The sequence below is a fragment of the Petromyzon marinus genome, chromosome 74 (genome assembly GCF_048934315.1).
Source record: "Petromyzon marinus isolate PM22_M1 ecotype Great Lakes invasive population chromosome 74, UKy_Petmar_22M1.pri1.0, whole genome shotgun sequence".
NCBI lineage: Eukaryota > Metazoa > Chordata > Hyperoartia > Petromyzontiformes > Petromyzontidae > Petromyzon > Petromyzon marinus.
The window spans coordinates 7,138,670-7,163,939 of NC_133740.1; the positions used below are offsets into that span (position 1 = coordinate 7,138,670).

The 25,270-nt window shown below is 49.4% G+C and overlaps 2 protein-coding genes across 3 annotated transcripts in view; both read right to left on the reverse strand.

Moving 5' to 3' along the window:
• The window catches only part of LOC116958207 (calmodulin-regulated spectrin-associated protein 1), a 296,794-nt gene that overhangs the window by 235,446 nt on the left and 36,078 nt on the right, over positions 1-25,270 (reverse strand). The window lies entirely within an intron of this gene.
• LOC142907035 (nephrin-like) overlaps positions 1-25,270 on the reverse strand; it is a 99,025-nt gene that overhangs the window by 67,184 nt on the left and 6,571 nt on the right. The window contains exons 4-9 of the mRNA XM_076055964.1: positions 14,590-14,751; positions 13,863-13,940; positions 10,296-10,328; positions 7,613-7,748; positions 6,647-6,786; positions 1,721-2,097 (exon numbers count right to left, since the gene is read on the reverse strand). Of these exons, the coding sequence (XP_075912079.1) occupies positions 1,721-2,097; positions 6,647-6,786; positions 7,613-7,748; positions 10,296-10,328; positions 13,863-13,940; positions 14,590-14,751 (926 nt within the window). The remainder of the gene's footprint in view (positions 1-1,720; positions 2,098-6,646; positions 6,787-7,612; positions 7,749-10,295; positions 10,329-13,862; positions 13,941-14,589; positions 14,752-25,270) is intronic.

A 25,270-nucleotide genomic window follows, 5' to 3' on the forward strand; every position in this document is an offset into this window, starting at 1 on the left:
GTGAGATGGGAGAGAGAGATGGGAGAGAGAGATGGGAGAGAAAGATGGGAGAGAGAGATGGGAGAGTGAGATGGGAGAGAGAGATGGGAGAAAGAGATGGGAAAGAGAGATGGGAGAGATGGGAGAGCGAGATGGGAGAGTGAGATGGGAGAGAGAGATGGGAGAGAGAGATGGGAGAGTGAGATGGGAGAGAGAGATGGGAGAGTGAGATGGGGAGAGCGAGATGGGAGAGAGGGAGATGGGAGAGAGAGATGAGAGATGGGAGAGAGAGATAGGAGAGAGAGATGGGAGAGTGAGATGGGAGAGAGAGATGGGAGAGAGAGAGAGACGGAAGAGTGAGATGGGAGAGAGAGATGGGAGAGAGAGATGGGAGAGTGAGATGGGAGAGAGAGATGGGAGAGTGAGATGGAGATGGGAGAGAGAGATGGAGATGGGAGAGAGAGATGGGAGAGAGAGATGGAAGAGAGAGATGGGAGAGAGAGATGGGAGAGTGAGATGGGAGAGTGAGATGGGAGAGAGAGATGGGAGAGTGAGATGGGAGAGAGAGATGGGAGAGCGAGAGAGATGGGAGAGAGAGATGGGGGAGTGAGATGGGAGAGAGAGATGGGAGAGAGAGTTGGAGAGAGAGATGGGAGAGTGAGATGGGGAGAGGGAGATGGGAGAGAGAGATGGGAGAGAGAGATGGGAGAGAGAGAGAGACGGAAGAGTGAGATGGGAGAGAGAGATGGGAGAGAGAGATGGGAGAGTGAGATGGGAGAGAGAGATGGGAGAGTGAGATGGAGATGGGAGAGAGAGATGGAGATGGGAGAGAGAGATGGGAGAGAGAGATGGAAGAGAGAGATGGGAGAGAGAGATGGGAGAGTGAGATGGGAGAGTGAGATGGGAGAGAGAGATGGGAGAGTGAGATGGGAGAGAGAGATGGGAGAGCGAGAGAGATGGGAGAGAGAGATGGGGGAGTGAGATGGGAGAGAGAGATGGGAGAGAGAGTTGGGAGAGAGAGATGGGAGAGTGAGATGGGAGAGGGAGATGGGAGAGAGAGATGGGAGAGAGAGATGGGAGAGTGGAGATGGGAGAGAGAGATGGGAGAGTGAGATGGGAGATGGGAGAGAGAGACGGGAGAGAGAGACGGGAGAGTGAGACGGGAGAGTGAGACGAGAGAGAGAGACGTGAGAGAGAGACGTGAGAGAGAGACGGGAGAGAGAGATGGGAGAGAGAGTTGGGAGAGAGAGATGGGAGAGAGAGAGATGGGAGAGTGAGATGGGAGAGTGAGATGGGAGAGTGGAGATGGGAGAGAGAGATGGGAGAGAGAGATGGGAGAGAGAGATGGGAGAGAGAGATGGGAGAGTGAGATGAGAGAGGGAGATGAGAGAGAGAGAGATGGGAGATTGGAGATGGGAGAGTGGAGATGGGAGAGAGAGATGGGAGAGAGAGATGGGAGAGTGAGATGGGAGAGAGAGATGGGAGAGTGGGAGATGGGAGTGAGAGATGGGAGAGAGAGATGGGAGAGAGAGATGGGAGAGTGAGATGGGAGAGAGAGATGGGAGAGTGGAGATGGGAGAGAGAGACGGGAGAGTCAGATGGGAGAGTGAGATGAAAGAGATGGGAGAGAGAGATGGGAGAGAGAGATGGGAGATGGGAGAGTGAGATGGGAAAGATGGGAGAGTGAGAGGGGAGAGTGAGATGAGAGAGGGGAGAGTGAGATAGGAGAGTGAGATGGGACAGAGAGATGAGAGAGTGAGATGAAAGAGAGAGATGGGAGAGAGAGATGGGACAGAGAGATGGGAGATGGGAGAGTGAGATGGGAAAGATGGGAGAGAGAGAGAGGGGAGAGTGAGACGGGAGAGCGAGAGATGAGAGAGTGAGATGTGAGAGAGAGATGGGAAAGATGGGAGAGAGAGAGAGGGGAGAGTGAGACGGGAGAGCGAGATGAGAGCGGCGTGGTTGTGGTTGTGAACGAGGGAGGGGATGGCGCTGAGCGACGTGGTGCGGTGCACTACCGTCGGTGGGCAGTGGAGGTGCAACTCGTGGCTGCACAAAGTCCGGCTGCACCACCTCAACCCACCAGAAGAGCTCGGCCACCAGCACCATCACGTTGTGCTGCACAAGCGCGCACACACACACACACACGCGCAAAGACAAAGATCCCCCGTGAAGCCTTGACAGACTGCAGGGGCAAGTGCTGTCAGCGAGCAGCTACGGCGCACGAGGGGGCGGGTGGCCAGCACCACGCCAGGCCGCCTTTGTCTCCCCCAGTGGCGATGTTCGCTGTACACGGCATCAGGTACTCATTTGAGGCCGAGTCGACCTAGGGCAGGCCCAGGACAGGTTCAGATAATCGTCACCGGTGTTGGCCGTGAGCAGGAATCGAACCCGAGTCGCCGGATTGGAAGCGCAGCGTAGCGCTCACCGCTGCACTACCGCTCCCCCACCACACACACACACAAAGATAAAGATCCCCCATATAGCCTTAACAGAGTGTAGGGGCAAGTGCTGTTAGCGAGCACCTATGAAGGCCGGAACGGTACACGAGGGGGTGGGTGGCCAGCACCACGCCTTTGTCTCCCTAGTGGCAATGTTTACACACCGCACCAGGTACTCATTTGAGGCTGAGTCGACCTAGGGGAGGCCCGGGACCGGTTCAGATAATCGTCACTGGTGTTGGCCGTGAGCGGGAATCGAACCCGGGTCGCCAGGTTCATAGCGCAGCGTAGCGCTATCCGCTACACTACCGCTCCCCATACACACACACACACACACGCACGCACACACACGCGCACACGCGCACACACGCGCACGCACAGGCAACACACCATCACTGGCTGCGCCTATACACAAAGACAAAAAGGTTACAAGTATAGCACCAACGATTGGCGCAGTTGGCTACGTACGGTGCGAAAGAAGAAGTTCAACTTACGTACGTTCTACACCACACACAACACTATACACTACAATACACTACGCGCGACACTACACGTCAATACACCCACACGCTACACCACTACACAATTCACTACTATATAGGGACTATTCTACTTACGGACGAGTTACGTTCCACAGTTCCGTTCGTAAGTCCAACTTTACTCCTATCAATTCAAAACGTGTTGTACGGCGTGTACACTAAACAGGGGGAATGGCTTTAAAAGTTGCAAATTCTCCTGCAGATGAAGATGCCACTGGTTCTTCACGTTCTGTAGATGTAGATGCTACTGGTTCTTCATGTTTTACAGATGTAGATGCCACTGGTTCTTCACGTTCTGCAGATGTAGATGCCACTGGTTCTTCACGTTCTGCAGATGTAGATGCCACTGGTTCTTCACGTTCTGCAGATGTAGATGCCACTGGTTCTTCACGTTCTGCAGATGTAGATGCCACTGGTTCTTCACGTTCTGCAGATGTAGATGCCACTGGTTCTTCACGTTCTGCAGATGTAGATGCCACTGGTTCTTCACGTTCTGCAGATGTAGATGCCACTGGTTCTTCATGCTCTGCAGATGTAGATGCCACTAATTCTTCACGTTCTGCAGATGTAGATGCCACTGGTTCTTCACGTTCGGGAGATGTAGAGGTCACTGGTTCTTCACGTTCTGCAGATGTAGATACCACTGGTTCTTCATGTTATGTAGATGTAGATGCACTGGTTCTTCACGTTCTGCAGATGTAGATGCCATTGGTTCTTCACGTTCTGCAAATGTAGATGCCACCGGTTCTTCAGATTCTGCAGATGTAGATGCCACTGGTTCTTCACGTTCTGCAGATGTAGATGCCACTGGTTCTTCACGTTCTGCAGATGTAGATGCCACTGGTTCTTCACATTCTGTAGATGTAGAGGTCACTGGTTCCTCACGTTCTGCAGATGTAGATGCCACTGGTTCTTCACGTTCTGCAGATGTAGATGCCACTGGTTCTTCACGTTCTGCAGATGTAGATGCCACTGGTTCTTCACGCTCTGCAGATGTAGATGCCACTAATTCTTCACGTTCTGCAGATGTAGATGCCACTGGTTCTTCACGTTCGGGCGATGTAGAGGTCACTGGTTCTTCATGTTCTGCAGATGTAGATGCCACTGGTTCTTCACGTTCTGCAGATGTAGATGCCACTGGGTCTTCACGTTCTGCGGAAGTAGATGCCACTGGTTATTCACGTTCTGCGGATGTAGATGCCACTGGTTCTTCACGTTCTGCGGATGTTGATGCCAATGGTTCTTCACGTTCTGCAGATGTAGATGCCACTGGTTCTTCACGTTCTGCAGATGTAGATGCCAGTGGTTCTTCACGTCCTGCAGATGTAGATGCCACTGGTTCTTCACGTTCTGCAGATGTAGATGCCACTGGTTCTTCACGTTCTGCAGATGTAGATGCCACTGGTTCTTCATGTTCTGCAGATGTAGATGCCACTGGTTCTTCACGTTCTGCAGATGTAGATGCCATTAGTTCTTCACGTTCTGCAGATGTAGATGCCACTGGTTCTTCACGTTCTGCAGATGTAGATGCCACTGGTTCTTCACGTTTTGTAGATGTAGATGCCACTGGGTCTTCACGTTCTGCGGATGTAGATGCCACTGGTTATTCACGTTCTGCGGATGTAGATGCCACTGGTTCTTCACGTTCGGGAGATGTAGAGGTCACTGGTTCTTCACGTTCTGCAGATGTAGATGCCACTGGTTCTTCACGTTCTGCAGATGTAGATGCCACTGGGTCTTCACGTTCTGCGGATGTAGATGCCACTGGTTATTCACGTTCTGCGGATGTAGATGCCACTGGTTCTTCACGTTCTGCGGATGTTGATCCCAATGGTTCTTCACGTTCTGCAGATGTAGATGCCACTGGTTCTTCACGTTCTGCAGATGTAGATGCCAGTGGTTCTTCACGTCCTGCAGATGTAGATGCCACTGGTTCTTCACGTTCTGCAGATGTAGATGCCACTGGTTCTTCACGTTCTGCAGATGTAGATGCCACTGGTTCTTCATGTTCTGCAGATGTAGATGCCACTGGTTCTTCACGTTCTGCAGATGTAGATGCCACTAGTTCTTCATGTTCTGCAGATGTAGATGCCACTGGTTCTTCACGTTCTGCAGATGTAGATGCCACTGGTTCTTCACGTTCTGTAGATGTAGATGCCACTGCTTCTTCACGTTCTACAAATCTAGATGCCACTGGTTCTTCACGTTCTGTAGATGTTGAGGTCACTGGTTCTTCACGTTCTGCAGATGTAGATGTCACTGGGTCTTTACGTTCTGCAGATGTAGATGCCACTGGTTCTTCACGTTCTGCAGATATAGATGCCACTGGTTCTTCACGTTCTGTAGATGTAGATGCCACTGGTTCTTCACGTTCTGCAGATGTAGATGCCACTGGTTCTTCGCATCCTGAAGATGTAGATGCCACTGGTTCTTCACGTTCTGCAGATGTAGATGCCACTGGTTCTTCACGTTCTGCAGATGTAGATGCCACTGGTTCTTCACGTTCTGTAGATGTTGAGGTCACTGGTTCTTCACGTTCTGCAGATGTAGATGCCACTAGTTCTTCACGTTCTGCAGATGTAGATGCCACTGGTTCTTCACGTTCTACAAATCTAGATGCCACTGGTTCTTCACGTTCTGTAGATGTAGATGCCACTGGTTCTTCACGTTCTGCAGATGTAGATGCCACTGGGTCTTTACGTTCTGCAGATGTAGATGCCACTGGTTCTTCACGTTCTGCAGATATAGATGCCACTGGTTCTTCACGTTCTGTAGATGTAGATGCCACTGGTTCTTCACGTTCTGCAGATGTAGATGCCACTGGTTCTTCGCATCCTGCAGATGTAGATGCCACTGGTTCTTCACGTTCTGCAGATGTAGATGCCACTGGTTCTTCACGTTCTGCAGATGTAGATGCCACTGGTTCTTCACGTTCTGTAGATGTAGATGCAACTGGTTCTTCACATTCTGCAGATGTAGATGCCACTAGTTCTTCACGTTCTGCAGATGTAGATGCCACTGGTTCTTCACATTCTGCAGATGTAGATGCCACTGGTTCTTCACGTTCTGTAGATGTAGATGCAACTGGTTCTTCACATTCTGCAGATGTAGATGCCACTAGTTCTTCACGTTCTGTAGATGTAGATGCCACTGGTTCTTCACGTTCTGCAGATGTAGATGCCACTGGTTCTTCACGTTCTGCAGATGTAGATGCCACTGGTTCTTCACCTTTTGCAGATGTAGATGCCACTGGTTCTTCACGTTCTGTAGATGTAGAGGTCACTGGTTCTTCACGTTCTGCAGATGTAGATGCCACTGGTTCTTCGCGTCCTGCAGATGTAGATGCCACCACCGCCATCTATTGCGTGACGGTTGAACTTACGACTCTCAGTCCAAACAAATGCTCGTAAGTAGAGGAGTCCTGCACACTACAGCGTACACCACATTACTATACGCTAGACCACGATACTAATTAGAAAACAAATTTCTTGAAAACTGCCGCCCACGTTTAGTTCGTCGTCCTTCCCCCGCAACTTCCGATTAGCGCGGGTTGGCCGCGTACAGTGCGAAAGAAGACGTTCAACATACGCGCATTCTACGACCGTTCACTGCAAGCTGCACCGCACCCCACAATGCACTGCACCGCGCACTGCCACGCGGGGCAGGCTGTGGCGGCGCAGAGGGCACCTTGAGGCAGGCGGGCGCGTACAGCACGTCCTCCAGGGTGAGGTAGAAGCAGTGGCCCAGGTGCACCATTGCCAGGGCCCGCACGGCGCTCAGGTTGTGCAGGCTGTCGGCCACGGACATCGTCTCCCGCAGGTACGCGTCTGAGCCAACGGCAAGAGCGTCGCGCGTCAGCCACCCACCCACCGCCCCCCCCCCCGCCACCGTTCCTCCTTCCACGTGCCCACCGGCGTTGTGATGGGCACCGACAAATACCCGCTGCACCCCACCCCCCACCGCCGCTCTGGTGTGGCCTACACGGGATGTTGGGGCTCGTGGCTGTTAGCGGGAGCGTCTGTTAACAAGAGGCCCACGCGCGGCCCACTAGAGGTGCATGCACGCACGCCATCCGCCCCGCGTAGCCTTGACAGACCGTCGGGGGGCAAGTGCCGTGAAGCGAGCGGCAACGCCGGAGGCCGGCGCTGTGGCGCAATGAGGGGGGTGGGTGGCCAGCACCACAAAGGCAAAGGCTCCCCGTATAACCCTAACCAGACTGACAGACCGTCGGGGCAAGTGCTGTCAGTGAACGGCACCGATGAAGGCCGGCACTGTGGTGGGGGTGGGGTGGCCAGCACCACGGGGGCAAATACTCGGAACGCGTAACGTTGATCGTAAATGTGGCAGGGAAAAACCGGAGAAGAATCCACGCGACCACGCGGACAGAGAGAGAGACAGAGAGACGCGCAAACTGCAAATATACAGCAGGCATCGGGGGTCGGGATCATAAACCACGACCACCTGCGTACCGGACGCGGTAGTTAACATCTCGCAACTGTGATCATGAGCGAGAGAGACAGAGAGAGAGAAAGCGTGCAAACTCAATATATACAGCAGCAGGCATCGCCAGGGTCGGGTTCGAACCCACGACCTCCCGCATACCGGAGCAAAGGTAATTAACGTTTCCTCGGCCACCGTTTCAACGCGCACAACCTTGCAAGTGCAGCAGGGAGGGGCAGTAGTAGTGCAGCAGGCCCGCCAGCGCGGCACCGTCGGACAGCCCGGCCAGCAGCGACTCCAGCTGCGGGAAGAACGGCAGCTGGCGCGGCCCGTCGCGTCGGTAGCGCACCTGCTGGGCACGCGCACACACACACACGCACGCACACACACACACACGCACGCACACGCACGCACACACGCACGCACGCACGCAAGCACGTCAGCGATCGGCGCACGCGACAACTCGAGGGCCGTTGAACACGCACGCAGCGACAGCAACCGCCGTTCGCCACTAAGTGGCGGTGACGTCGCCGTGGCGCTTGTGCCCGGCCTACACGCGCACGCGCCAAAAACACGTTGACGTGGTGAAAGTGGGGGGGGTGGGGGGGTAAGAGGAGCCGGGCAAGCGCAGCAGCAGCAGCAGCAGCAGCACCAGCGTGTGGGGGCGAAACACAGATGCCGAGGGAGTGAGTGAAAAGGGGATTTCCAAAACCGCTGCCGCCAGTCCCTGACCGCACAAACCACCCCCCCCGCCACCCCGTGCCACCAGTCAGTGGAACTCGCCCCGCGGCGAGCAGCGCCTGGTCGTGCCGCGCCGCGCCGACCGTGCCGGCCACGCCGACCGTGCCGCACGACCGCCCCGGCGGAGTTCGCGCGCCCAGGTGGAGTTTACCGAGCGAGCGAGCGAGGGGGCGAGGGCTGCGATTCGACGGGGATGCGCAGTGGGAGGTAGCGCGGGGACGGCCATCGCTGGGCTTGAGACCCTGCTCATGGCGGGGGTTTCGCTGGCGGGGGTTTCGCTGGCGGGGGTTTCGCTGGCGTGTGCGCACGCTGTTGACGCGTCTCGCACGTGTGCACGCGTGTCCACGAGTCTCCGTGCGCACGCGTATCCACGTGTCTGTGTGTGCGCGCGTGCCCGTGTGTGTCTGTGTGTCCGCGTGTCTGTGTGTGCCCGTGTGTGCCCGCGTGTGTCTGCGTGTCTGGCTTTCGCCCGCATCGGCCCCGGGGACCGCCGGACAATGTTGGAGGCCGCCGGATAATTGACGCTCAGACTGCAATCCGACAATCGGATTCACTGAGTGGGAGGGCTCCTTTTATCCCCTGGCAGTGGCCACAGGGAAGGCAACTGCTGGGCTGCACCTTTCTCCCTTTGGCGATAGGAAATGATGTAACAACAATCAAGAATGTAGGGGCAGGAATTGGGGCGAGAAATGGGGCAAGAAATGGGGCATGAATTTGGGGTCAGGAATTTGGGGTCAGGAATTTGGGGTCAGGAATTTGGGGCAGGAATTTGGGCAGGAATCGGAGCAGGAATTAGGGCAGGAATTGGGGTCAGGAATTTGGGGTCAGGAATTGGGGCACGAATTGGGGCAGGAATTGGGGCAGGAATTTGGGCACGAATTGAGGCAGGAATTTGGGTCAGGAATTGTGGTCAGGAATTGGGGTCAGGAATTTGGGCATGAATTGAGGCAGGAATTGTGGTCAGGAATTGGGTCTGTAATGCACCCGATCTGGAAGCTGAGCAGGTATAAATAAAGTAAACACGAGCCTCGATGTAAACTGCTCTTGGTGAGCCACCACCGTGTGTTTTAAAACTTTGCCCGGCGTGCGTTCCCACGCTCCCCGCCTCAACTGCGGTGGGTCGGGGAGATGTTGACTCCCTCGCCCGGTATGCAGGAGGTCGTGGGTTCCATCCCGACCCTGATGCCTGCTGTATATTTGGAGTTTACGTATCTCTAACGTCATCATCACGGTGCCCAGGAGATGTTAACTACCTCGCCAGGTCTACAGGAGGTCGTGGGTTCCATCCCGACCCTGATGCCTGCTGTATATTTGGAGTTTACGTATCTCTAACATCATCATCACGGTGCCCAGGAGATGTTAACCACCTCGCCTGGTCTACAGGAGGTCGTGGGTTCCATCCCGACCCTGACGACGCCTGCTGCTGCTGCTGTATATTTGGAGTCTGCGTCTCTCTCTCATCACCATCACGGTGGCTAGGAGATGTTAACTACCTCGCCTGGTCTACAGGAGGTCTGTGTCCCTCTCTCATCATCATCATCACAGTGCCCAAGAGATGTTAACTACCTCGCCTGGTCTACAGGAGGTCGTGGGTTCCATCCCGACCCTGACGACGCCTGCTGCTGCTGCTGTATATTTGGAGTCTGCGTCTCTCTCTCTCATCACCATCACGGTGCCCAGGAGATGTTAACGACCTCGCCTGGTCTACAGGAGGTCGTGGGTTCCATCCCGACCCTGACGACGTCTGCTGCTGCTGCTGTACATTTGCGGTGTCTCTCTATGAATGTCCACATGTCAAGCCGCTCCGCCGAGCTATCACGTGCGGCCAAAGACGCTTCTGAAAAAAAAAAAGAGCTAAAAAAAGCTCAGTAGGGACCCATCCCCATCGAAGTCTGGGTCTCCACACGCGCCGAAACTCCTCGCGGAGGGTCCGAGCCAATCGGAATTGTCGGGCGTGGGGTAGGGGGGGGCTGTGGGGTCGGGTGGCCAGGGCTGGGGTGGGGGTGGTGTCGGGGGAGGGGGGAGACTGCCACCGACTCGACGGGGACGAATGGACGGGGGGGGGGGTGGCTGCGGATGGGCGGGAGCTGCGAGCGAGCAAGCGATGAAGCGGTCGGGTCGGGTCGGTTCCGTGGGGCGCGAGCACCGCACTTACTGGCACCAGCTTCCAGTACCACTTGGAGGGAGACTGCCGGAGCAAGGCGAGGGTGGCGGAGGAGGAGGAGGAGAGAAAAGCGTTAGGGGGGGAGGGGGGGGGCGGCGGCCATGGCCGTGGCGGTGCCGGTGGCGTGACCCCCGCGCAAAGGGTAGCGCGGTGCGGCAAAGATGCGGTGTACGTACGTGTGTACTGTGTGTGTACTGTGTGTACTGTGTGTGTACTGTGTGTACTGTGTGTGTACTGTGTGTGTAGTGTGTGTGTAGTGTGTGTACTGTGTGTGTGTACTGTGTGTGTGTACTGTGTGTACTGTGTGTGTACTGTGTGTACTGTGTGTGTACTGTGTGTGTAGTGTGTGTACTGTATGTGTAGTGTGTGTGTAGTGTGTGTACTGTGTGTGTGTACTGTGTGTGTGTACTGTGTGTACTGTGTGTGTACTGTGTGTGTACTGTGTGTGTACTGTGTGTACTGTGTGTACTGTGTGTGTACTGTGTGTGTACTGTGTGTGTACTGTGTCTACTGTGTGTACTGTGTGTGTACTGTGTACTGTGTGTACGGTGTGTACTGTGTGTGTGTACTGTGTGTGTGTACTGTGTGTACTGTGTGTGTGTACTGTGTGTACTGTGTGTGTCTACTGTGTGTACTGTGTGTGTGTGTGTGTACTGTGTGTGTGTGTACTGTGTGTGTGTACTGTGTGTGTACTGTGTGTAGTGTGTGTGTGTACTGTGTGTACTGTGTGTACTGTGTGTGTGTACTGTGTGTACTGTGTGTGTGTGTGTGTGTACTGTGTGTACTGTGTGTGTGTACTGTGTGTACTGTGTGTGTGTACTGTGTGTGTACTGTGTGTGTGTGTACTGTGTGTGTGTACTGTGTGTGTACTGTGTGTGTGTGTACTGTGTGTGTGTACTGTGTGTGTACTGTGTGTGTGTACTGTGTGTACTGTGTGTGTACTGTGTGTACTGTGTGTACTGTGTGTGTGTGTACTGTGTGTGTGTACTGTGTGTGTGTACACTGTGTGTACTGTGTGTGTACTGTGTGTGTGTACTGTGTGTGTAGTGTGTGTACTGTGTGTGTGTGTACTGTGTGTGTGTGTACTGTGTGTGTACTGTGTACTGTGTGTGTGTACGTACGTGTGTACTGTGTGTACTGTGTGTGTGTGTACTGTGTGTGTGTACTGTGTGTGTACTGTGTGTGTACTGTGTACTGTGTGTACTGTGTGTACTGTGTACGTGTGTACTGTGTGTACTGTGTGTACTGTGTGTGTGTGTACTGTGTGTACTGTGTGTGTGTGTACTGTGTGTGTGTACTGTGTGTGTGTGTACTGTGTGTACTGTGTGTGTGTGTACCGTGTGTGTGTATACCGTGTGTGTGTACTGTGTGTACTGTGTGTGTGTGCACTGTGTGTGTGTGTGTGTGTACTGTGTGTGTGTGTACTGTGTGTGCACTGTGTGCACTGTGTGCACTGTGTGTACTGTGTGTGTGTGCACTGTGTGCACTGTGTGTACTGTGTGTGTGTGTACTGTGTGTGTGTGCACTGTGTGCACTGTGTGTACTGTGTGTGTGTGTACTGTGTGTGTACTGTGTGTGTGCACTGTGTGCACTGTGTGTACTGTGTGTACTGTGTGTGTGTACTGTGTCTACTGTGTCTACTGTGTGTGTACTGTGTGTGTACTGTGTGTGTGTACTGTGTCTGTGTGTACTGTGTGTGTGTGTACTGTGTGTGTGTGTACTGTGTGTGTGTGTGTACTGTGTACTGTGTGTGTGTACTGTGTGTACTGTGTGTGTGTGTACTGTGTGTGTGTGTACTGTGTGTGTGTGTGTGTACTGTGTGTGTGTGTGTACTGTGTGTGTGTACTGTGTGTGTGTGTGTACTGTGTGTGTGTGTACTGTGTGTGTGTACTGTGTGTGTGTGTACTGTGTCTACTGTGTGTGTGTACTGTGTGTAGTGTGTGTACTGTGTGTACTGTGTGTGTGTACTGTGTGTAGTGTGTGTACTGTGTGTATACTGTGTGTGTATACTGTGTGTGTGTACTGTGTGTGTACTGTGTGTATGTACTGTGTGTGTGTACTGTGTGTGTGTACTGTGTGTGTGTACTGTGTGTGTGTGTGGACTGTGTGTGTGTGGACTGTGTGTGTGTACTGTGTGTGCGTGTACTGTGTGTGCGTGTACTGTGTGTGTGTGTACTGTGTGTGTACTGTGTGTGTATTGTGTGTGTACTGTGTGTACTCTGTGTACTGCGGGTGTATACTGTGTGTATGTGTGTGTACTGTGTGTGTGTACTGTGTGTACTGTGTGTGTACTGTGTGTGTGTACTGTGTGTGTACTGTGTGTGTGTACTGTGTGTACTGTGTGTGTACTGCGTGTACTGTGTGTGTACTGCGTGTGTGTACTGCGTGTGTGTACTGTGTGTACTGTGTACTGTGTGTACTGTGTGTGTACTGTGTGTGTACTGTGTGTACTGTGTGTGTGTACTGTGTGTGTACTGTGTGTGTGTACTGTGTGCAGTGTGTGCAGTGTGTGTACTGTGTGTGTGTACTGTGTGTGTGTACTGTGTGTACTGTGTGTGTGTGTACTGTGTGTGTGTGTACTGTGTGTACTTTCACCTGAAGACGGCCACTTGCGTTGTGGCCGAAACGTTGTGAGAATTTTATTGTGCTATTTTATTATTTTATTCTCATTCTACGTGACTTTACCGAAAGAACCAAAGAAGATAGTGTATAGCCGTGTAGTGTATAGCGGCGTAGTGTATAGTGTAGTGTATAGTGTAGTGTATAGTGTAGTGTATAGTAGTGTAGTGTATAGTAGTGTAGTGTATAGTGTAGCGTATAGTGTAGCGTATAGTGTAGCGTATAGTAGCGTAGTGTATAGTAGCGTAGTGTATAGTAGCGTAGTGTATAGTAGTGTAGTGTATAGTGTAGTGTATAGTAGTGTATAGTAGTGTAGTGTATAGTGTAGTGTATAGTGTAGTGTATAGCCATGTAGTGTATAGCGGTGTAGTGTATAGTGTACTGTATAGTGTAGTGCATAGTAGTGTAGTGTATAGTCTAGTGTATAGCGGTGTAGTGTATAGCGTAGTGTATAGTGTAATGTTTAGTGTAGTGTATAGTGTAGTGTATAGTGTAGTGTATAGCCACGTAGTGTATAGCCACGTAGTGTATAGCCACGTAGTGTATAGCCGTGCAGTGTTTAATGTAGTGTATAGTGGCGTAGTGTATAGTGTAGTGTATAGCGTAGTGCTTGTGGAGGTGTGGTTACGGTTGCTGCGGTGGGATTTTGGTGCCGTGGTTATGCTTGTGGCCTGGTCACGATGTTGGTGGTACGTAACGGCCGGTTCATCGTGGTGGCAATGCGCCTCCGGTCGCGCTTGGTGGTTTGGCTAAAAATCTTCGCGCTACGCTTGTCGTCCTTCGACCCGCACCTCTCATTAGCACGGTGGCCTACGTACAGCGCTCAAAGAAGTGACGGGTGCACGGTGGTAGCAGCGGCGCCGGGTGTTGCGGGTGTACCGACGACCCCGCACGGTGGTTGGCGACGGACAGCGCGTTTTTCCGGCGTGCCGACGTTACCTTGTGGTGGGCAGGCGACTCCGACCTCTGTCGCAGCTTCCACTCGGCCTCCACAATCTCGCGCATCTTCATGTTCACCTGCGCGCAAGAACAACGAGATCGGCAGCGTGGGCCTCTGTGAATTGACGCGCGCACGCGCGAATCATCACGTTCTTTTTCAATAAAAAAAAAACTACAGTCCCATATAAACAACAAAATAATAAAATATATATATTTTTTATTTTGTTGTTTCTCTTCAACGTGACGACTTTACCGAAAAAAAACTAAGAATGTGAATTACTGCAGTCACGAAAGCTTTAAATCAAAATTTAGTCCCATATAAGTTTAATAAAAAAAAATAAACCATTTGAAGCACACTGCATATTTGGAGTGGATTTTTCTCTCCGGGTCCTCCGGTTTTTCCCCCTCCGCGTTTAGAGTCGGCGCCAAGCGTTTCGGATCATTCGACTGCCGCTATAAATTTCCAAGCGACGACGACGACGGCGACGACGACGAGACACTGCGTCGAGCTGCTATCGCTTGCGACGGCCCTAACTGGCAAAAGGGAAAAAAGTTCCGCTTCATGGTTTGTCGTGCGGCGCGCCAAACGCTGCCGCCCGCCGCGTCTCCGCGTACCCCAGCGCGTACCCCCCAGCGCGTACCCCCCAGCGCGTACCCCCCAGCGCGTACCCCCCAGCGCGTACCCCCCAGGTGAGCGTGCGTCACGACACCCACCACGTACGCTCACCTTGTTTATCCAGAAGAGCATGGCGTCCTCAAGGCCGTAGGGCAGCTCCTGCGAGGCGGAGAACGTGGAGAAGCGCTGCACGGCCGCTACCACGCGCTCCACGCTCATCATCTCCACTGCCACCGCCATCATCAGCGCGTCCATCAGGGCCAGGTGAGCCGCCTGCGGGCACGGGCGGGCGGGCACACGGATGCTTCGTCAAGCCGTTTCTAAACGACAGCGAGGTGTCGGAGCATGCGGCGGGGGTGGTGGTGGTGGTTCGGTTCCGTTGTTCGCCTAGACGAGTGTAGATATAGAATGTTCATATACATACTACGATATTACTATACACTACTACGATATTACTATACACACTACGATATTACTATACACTACTACGATATTACTATACACACTACGATATTACTATACACACTACGATATTACTATACACAACTACTATATTACTATACACACTACGATATTACTATACACACTACGATATTACTATACACAACTACTATATTACTATACACACTACGATATTACTATACATACTACGAAATTACTATACACTACTACGATATTACTATACACACTACTATATTACTATACACACTACTATATTACTATACACACTACTATATTACTATACACAACTACTATATTACTATACATACTACTATATTACTATACACACTACTATATTACTATACACACTACTATACACAACTACGATATTACTATACACAACTACGATATTACTATACACTACTACGATATTACTATACACAACTACTATATTACTATACACACTACGATATTACTATACACACTACGATATTACTATACACACTACGATATTACTATACACACTACGATATTACTATACACACTACGATATTACTATACATACTACGATATTACTATACACACTACGATATTACTATACACACTACTATATTACTATACACACTACTATATTACTATACACACTACTATATTCCTATACACACTACGATATTACTATACACACTACTATATTCCTATACACACTACGATATTACTATACACACTACTATATTACTATACACACTACTATATTACTATACACAACTACTATATTACTATACATACTACTATATTACTATACACACTACTATATTACTATACACACTACTATACACAACTACGATATTACTATACACAACTACGATATTACTATACACTACTACGATATTACTATACACAACTACTATATTACTATACACACTACGATATTACTATACACACTACGATATTACTATACACACTACGATATTACTATACACACTACGATATTACTATACACACTACGATATTACTATACATACTACGATATTACTATACACACTACGATATTACTATACACACTACTATATTACTATACACACTACTATATTACTATACACACTACTATATTCCTATACACACTACGATATTACTATACACACTACTATATTCCTATACACACTACGATATTACTATACACACTACTATATTACTATACACACTACGATATCACTATACACACTACGATATTACTATACACACTACGATATTACTATACATACTACTATATACTACTATATTACTGTATATACTACTATATTACTATACATACTACGATATTACTATGCATACTACTAAATTACTATACATACTACGATATTACTATACACTACTACGATATTACTATACACACTACGATATTACTATACATACTACGATATTACTATACACACTACGATATTACTATACACTACTACTATATTACTATACACTACTACTATATTACTATACATACTACGATATTACTATACATACTACGATATTACTATACACTACTACGATATTACTATACACACTACTATATTACTATACACTACTACTATATTACTATACACAACTACTATATTACTATACACAACTACTATATTACTATACACAACTACTATATTACTATACACACTACGATATTACTATACACACTACGATATTACTATACACACTACTAAATTACTATACACACTACGATATTACTATACACACTACGATATTACTATACACACTACGATATTACTATACACACTACTATATTACTATGCATACTACTATATTACTGTACATACCACCATATTACTGTACATACTACCATATTACTATATATACTACGATATTACTATACATACTACAATATTACTATGCATACTACTATATTACTATACATACTACCATATTACTGTACATACTACCATATTACTATACATACTACGATATTACTATACATACTACGATATTACTATGCATACTACTATATTACTATGCATACTACGATATTACTGTACATACTACGATATTACTATACATACTACGATATTACTATACATACTACGATATTACTATACATACTACGATATTACTATACATACTACGATATTACTATATATACTACTATATTAATATACACTACTATATACTACTATATTACTGTATATACTACTATATTACTGTATATGCTACTATATTACTGTATATACTACTATATTACTGTATACACTACTATATATTACTATACACTACTATATATTACTATACACTATTATATATTACTGTATATACTATATTACTGTATATGGTACTATATTACTGTATATGGTACTATATTACTGTATATGCTACTATATTACTGTATATACTACTATATTACTGTATACACTACTATATATTACTATACACTACTATATATTACTATACACTATTATATATTACTGTATATACTATATTACTGTATATACTACTATATTACTGTATATACTACTATAGTACTGTATATACTACTATAGTACTGTATATACTACTATATTACTATTTATACTACTATATTACTATTTATACTACTATATTACTATTTATACTACTATATTACTATATACTACTATATTACTACTATATATTACTATACACTACTATATATTACTATACACGACTATATATTTCTATAAACTACTATATTACTATACATACTACTATATATTACTATACATACTACTATATTACTATACACTACTATATTACTATACACTACTATATATTACTATACACGACTATATATTTCTATAAACTACTATATTACTATATACTACTATATTACTATACGAGTGTTGTTTTAAAACGTAAGAGTGCATATAAAATGTACATGAATGTTGTTGAATGAGGTACAACACTTATTACGGACCAATTCAGACCTTATTCGTCACCCCCCCCCCCCGTGCCCCTTATAAATCTCAACGTTCATCCCACAAAATCCCATCACAAGTGAGAAACACAAACAAATAGACACCAATTTTGTTGTTGCCGGTATCGAAACGGCTGTACGCCGTTTGGGCCAGAAAACTCAATTTCCCCTGTATAAGAATCGGGGGTTAACCGTATGGGTTGACACGGTATGGAGTCACACAAGTGTGTAAGGGGTCTTAATCGCCTCGGGTTTATTACATTCTTAGAACGTAATCACAACAACGAGCGGAGCACCGGGTGGGTAAAGCACAGCAAGTTGGCACAGTAGGGAGCACAAGTGGTGCATCAGCCAGTCGTCTCAGTCAGTCGACCCGTTGCACCTGGGTCTGCCCCGTGACCTCCTGCCAGCGGGCGTTCGACACTTCACGTGGCCTCAAGGTGCACATAGCCTGGCACAAGCGTCGTGGTGACGTCACCGCCACTTAGTGGCGAATGGCGGTTGTTGTTATTGTCTCTCTCTGTGTGTCTCTCTGTGTGTCTCACTCTCTGTGTATGTGTCTCTCTCAGTATGTCTCTCTCTCTCCGTGTCTATGTTTGTCTCTCTCTCTCTGTATATGTGTCTCACTCTCTGTGTATGTATGTCTCTCTCTGTTTGTCTCTCTCCGTGTCTGTGTTTGTCTCTCTCTCTGTATGTCTCTCTCTGTATGTGTCTGCGTGTCTGTGTTTGTCTCTCTGTATGCGTCTCTCTCTGTATGCGTCTCTCTCTGTATGTGTCTCTCTGTATGTATGTGTCTCTCTCCGTGTCTGTGTTTGTCTCTCTGTATGCGTCTCTCTCCGCGCTTGCACTCACACCTCACGACGGTTGCTTGTGTTGCGATCGAAACGTCGAATTCTGTTATTTAGTTTATTTTATTCTCTACGTGACTTTACCGAAATAACCAAAGAGTAATTCCTGCAGTCACGAAAGCTTCAAATCAAGTTTGGCTTGTCATCATCACCGTCATCTAGGAATAGGTGTTACCCTTTTAACTGGCACAAAAACTGACACCTTTATTCAAGGCATCATGTTTGCAATAACCACAACACAAGCAGTCAAAATGCAAACAAAAAAGACAACTCTGATAATAATATTGGCACTGTCATTGAATTTGATTGGTCCACACCCGAGACGGCTTTTCTTAGAGCCTAGTCTCCATTGGTGTTGGACCAGAAGACGCCAAAAGGTGTACAACTAAAAAACAGCGCACTATCAGAGTATTGAGTTGTATGTCTTTTGGCGTCTTCTGGTCCAACACCAATGGAGACTAGGCTCTAAGAAAAGCTGTCTCGGGTGTGGACCAATCAAATTCAAGGACAGTGCCAATATCATTATCAGAGTTGTCTTTTTTGTTTGCATTTTGACTGCTGGTGTTGTGGTTATTGCAAACGTGATGCCTTGAATAAAGGTGTCAGTTTTTGTGCCAGTGAAAAAGGGTAAAAACCTATTCCTATATCTTGTTACTGGCAAAGGAGGTCTCAATGTAAATCACCGTCATCATAGTCGTCATCATCGTCACGCGGGAATTTACGGCGCAGGCCGAGACTCGTAGAGACCCATAAACCCAGAGACTCAGAGACCCATAATGATAAGAGACCTACAAAGCCACAGACACCCACACTCGTGGAGACCCAGAGGCCCATACTTATCGAGACCCATGCTAAAACTAGACTTTTATTTAACCAGGTAAGGGCCCCACTGAGATGCTGTGGAGCGTTTTTTTATTCAGAAGCGCACCCTGGCTATCGCAAATGGTAGCAGCTCGACGAATTGGCTTGTCATCATCGTCACGTAGAAATTTATAGCACCAGCCAAGACTCATAGAGACCCACAGACACCCATACTCATAGAGACCCACAGAGACCCATACTCACAGAGACCCACACTTATAGAGACCCACAGAGACCCACACTCATAGACCCACAGAGACCCACACTCATAGAGACCCACAGAGACCCACACTCATAGAGACCCACAGAGACCCATACTCATATGGACCCACAGACACCCACACTCATAGAGACCCACAGAGACCCACACTCATAGAGACCCACAGAGACCCACACTCATAGAGACCCACAGAGACCCACACTCATAGAGACCCACAGAGACCCACACTCATAGAGACCCACAGAGACCCATACTCACAGAGACCCACAGAGACCCATACTCAGAGACCCACAGAGACCCACACTCATAGAGACCCACAGAGACCCATACTCACAGAGACCCACAGAGACCCACGCTTATAGAGACCCATAGAGACCCACACTCATAGAGACCCACAGAGACCCACACTCATAGAGATCCACAGAGACCCATACTCATAGAGACCCACACTCATAGAGACCCACAGAGACCCACACTCATAGAGACCCACAGAGACCCACACTCATAGACCCACAGAGACCCACACTCATAGAGACCCACAGAGAGCCATACTCACAGAGACCCACAGAGACCCATACTCAGAGACCCACACTCACAGAGACCCACAGAGACCCATACTCACAGAGACCCACAGAGACCCATACTCACAGAGACCCACAGAGACCCATACTCACAGAGACCCACACTCACAGAGACCCACAGAGACCCATACTCACAGAGACCCACAGAGACCCATACTCACAGAGACCCACAGAGACCCATACTCACAGAGACCCACAGAGACCCATACTCAGAGACCCACAGAGACCCACTCACAGAGACCCACAGAGACCCACGCTCATAGAGACCCACAGAGACCCACGCTCATAGAGACCCACAGAGACCCACACTCAAAGAGACCCACAGAGACCCACACTCATAGAGATCCACAGAGACCCATACTCATAGAAACCCACACTCATAGAGACCCACAGAGACCCACACTCATAGAGACCCACAGAGACCCACACTCATAGAGACCCACAGACACCTACACTCATAGAGACCCACACTCATAGAGACCCACAGAGACCCATAGTCATAGACCTACAGAGACCCATACTCATAGAGACCCACACTCATAGAGACCCACAGAAACCCACAGAAACCCATACTCAAAGAGACCCACAGAGACACACGCTCATAGAGACCCACAGAGACCCACACTCATAGAGACCCACAGAGACCCACACTCATAGACCCACAGAGACCCACACTCATAGAAACCCACAGAGACCCACACTCATAGAGACCCACAGAGACCCACGCTCATAGAGACCCACAGAGACCCACACTCATAGACCCACAGAGACCCACACTCATAGAGACCCACAGAGACCCACGCTCATAGAGACCCACGCTCATAGAGACCCACAGAGACCCACACTCATAGAGACCCACAGAAACCCACACTCAGAGACCCACAGAGACCCACACTCAGAGACCCACAGAGACCCATACTCATAGAGACCCACATAGACCCATACTCAGAGAGACCCACAGAGACCCATACTCACAGAGACCCACAGAGACCCATACTCATAGAGACCCACATAGACCCATACTCAGAGAGACCCACAGAGACCCATACTCACAGAGACCCACGCTTATAGAGACCCATAGAGACCCACACTCATAGAGACCCACAGAGACCCACACTCATAGAGATCCACAGAGACCCATACTCATAGAGACCCACACTCATAGAGACCCACAGAGACCCATACTCAGAGACCCACACTCACAGAGACCCACAGAGACCCATACTCACAGAGACCCACAGAGACCCATACTCACAGAGACCCACAGAGACCCATACTCACAGAGACCCACACTCACAGAGACCCACAGAGACCCATACTCACAGAGACCCACAGAGACCCATACTCACAGAGACCCACAGAGACCCATACTCACAGAGACCCACAGAGACCCATACTCACAGAGACCCACAGAGACCCATATTCAGACACCCACAGAGACCCACTCACAGAGACCCACAGAGACCCACGCTCATAGAGACCCACAGAGACCCACGCTCATAGAGACCCACAGAGACCCACACTCAAAGAGACCCACAGAGACCCACACTCATAGAGATCCACAGAGACCCATACTCATAGAGACCCACAGAGACCCACACTCATAGAGACCCACAGAGACCCACACTCATAGAGACCCACAGAGACCCACACTCATAGAGACCCACAGACACCCACACTCATAGAGACCCACACTCATAGAGACCCACAGAGACCCATACTCATAGACCTACAGAGACCCATACTCATAGAGACCCACACTCATAGAGACCCACAGAAACCCACAGAAACCCATACTCATAGAGACCCACAGAGACACACGCTCATAGAGACCCACAGAGACCCACACTCATAGAGACCCACAGAGACCCATACTCACAGAGACCCACAGAGACCCACGCTTATAGAGACCCATAGAGACCCACACTCATAGAGACCCACAGAGACCCACACTCATAGAGATCCACAGAGACCCATACTCATAGAGACCCACACTCATAGAGACCCACAGAGACCCACACTCATAGAGACCCACAGAGACCCACACTCATAGACCCACAGAGACCCACACTCACAGAGACCCACAGAGAGCCATACTCACAGAGACCCACAGAGACCCATACTCAGAGACCCACACTCAGAGACCCACAGAGACCCATACTCACAGAGACCCACAGAGACCCATACTCACAGAGACCCACAGAGACCCATACTCACAGAGACCCACACTCACAGAGACCCACAGAGACCCATACTCACAGAGACCCACAGAGACCCATACTCACAGAGACCCACAGAGACCCATACTCACAGAGACCCACAGAGACCCATACTCAGAGACCCACAGAGATCCACTCACAGAGACCCACAGAGACCCACGCTCATAGAGACCCACAGAGACCCACGCTCATAGAGACCCACAGAGACCCACACTCAAAGAAACCCACAGAGACCCACACTCATAGAGATCCACAGAGACCCATACTCATAGAAACCCACACTCATAGAGACCCACAGAGACCCACACTCATAGAGACCCACAGAGACCCACACTCATAGAGACCCACAGACACCCACACTCATAGAGACCCACACTCATAGAGACCCACAGAGACCCATACTCATAGACCTACAGAGACCCATACTCATAGAGACCCACACTCATAGAGACCCACAGAAACCCACAGAAACCCATACTCATAGAGACCCACAGAGACCCACACTCATAGAGACCCACAGAGACCCACACTCATAGACCCACAGAGACCCACACTCATAGAAACCCACAGAGACCCACACTCATAGAGACCCACAGAGACCCACGCTCATAGAGACCCACAGAGACCCACACTCATAGACCCACAGAGACCCACACTCATAGACCCACAGAGACCCACACTCATAGAGACCCACAGAGACCCACGCTCATAGAGACCCACGCTCATAGAGACCCACAGAAACCCACACTCAGAGACCCACAGAGACCCACACTCAGAGACCCACAGAGACCCATACTCATAGAAACCCACATAGACCCATACTCAGAGAGACCCACATAGACCCATACTCAGAGAGACCCACAGAGACCCATACTCACAGAGACCCACAGAGACCCATACTCATAGAGACCCACATAGACCCATACTCAGAGAGACCCACAGAGACCCATACTCACAGAGACCCACGCTTATAGAGACCCATAGAGACCCACACTCATAGAGACCCACAGAGACCCACACTCATAGAGATCCACAGAGACCCATACTCATAGAGACCCACACTCATAGAGACCCACAGAGACCCACACTCATAGAGACCCACAGAGACCCACACTCATAGACCCACAGAGACCCACACTCATAGAGACCCACAGAGAGCCATACTCACAGAGACCCACAGAGACCCATACTCAGAGACCCACACTCACAGAGACCCACAGAGACCCATACTCACAGAGACCCACAGAGACCCATACTCACAGAGACCCACAGAGACCCATACTCACAGAGACCCACACTCACAGAGACCCACAGAGACCCATACTCACAGATACCCACAGAGACCCATACTCACAGAGACCCACAGAGACCCATACTCACAGAGACCCACAGAGACCCATACTCAGAGACCCACAGAGACCCACTCACAGAGACCCACAGAGACCCACGCTCATAGAGACCCACAGAGACCCACGCTCATAGAGACCCACAGAGACCCACACTCAAAGAGACCCACAGAGACCCACACTCATAGAGATCCACAGAGACCCATACTCATAGAAACCCACACTCATAGAGACCCACAGAGACCCACACTCATAGAGACCCACAGAGACCCACACTCATAGAGACCCACAGACACCCACACTCATAGAGACCCACACTCATAGAGACCCACAGAGACCCATACTCATAGACCTACAGAGACCCATACTCATAGAGACCCACACTCATAGAGACCCACAGAAACCCACAGAAACCCATACTCATAGAGACCCACAGAGACACACGCTCATAGAGACCCACAGAGACCCACACTCATAGAGACCCACAGAGACCCACACTCATAGACCCACAGAGACCCACACTCATAGAAACCCACAGAGACCCACACTCATAGAGACCCACAGAGACCCACGCTCATAGAGACCCACAGAGACCCACACTCATAGACCCACAGAGACCCACACTCATAGAGACCCACAGAGACCCACGCTCATAGAGACCCACGCTCATAGAGACCCACAGAGACCCACACTCATAGAGACCCACAGAAACCCACACTCAGAGACCCACAGAGACCCACACTCAGAGACCCACATAGACCCATACTCATAGAGACCCACATAGACCCATACTCAGAGAGACCCACATAGACCCATACTCAGAGAGACCCACATAGACCCATACTCAGAGAGACCCACAGAGACCCATACTCACAGAGACCCACAGAGACCCATACTCATAGAGACCCACAGAGACCCATACTCATAGAGACCCACATAGACCCATACTCAGAGAGACCCACAGAGACCCATACTCACAGAGACCCACGCTTATAGAGACCCATAGAGACCCACACTCATAGAGACCCACAGAGACCCACACTCATAGAGATCCACAGAGACCCATACTCATAGAGACCCACACTCATAGAGACCCACAGAGACCCACACTCATAGAGACCCACAGAGACCCACACTCAGAGAGCCATACTCACAGAGACCCACAGAGACCCATACTCAGAGACCCACACTCACAGAGACCCACAGAGACCCATACTCACAGAGACCCACAGAGACCCATACTCACAGAGACCCACAGAGACCCATACTCACAGAGACCCACACTCACAGAGACCCACAGAGACCCATACTCACAGAGACCCACAGAGACCCATACTCACAGAGACCCAC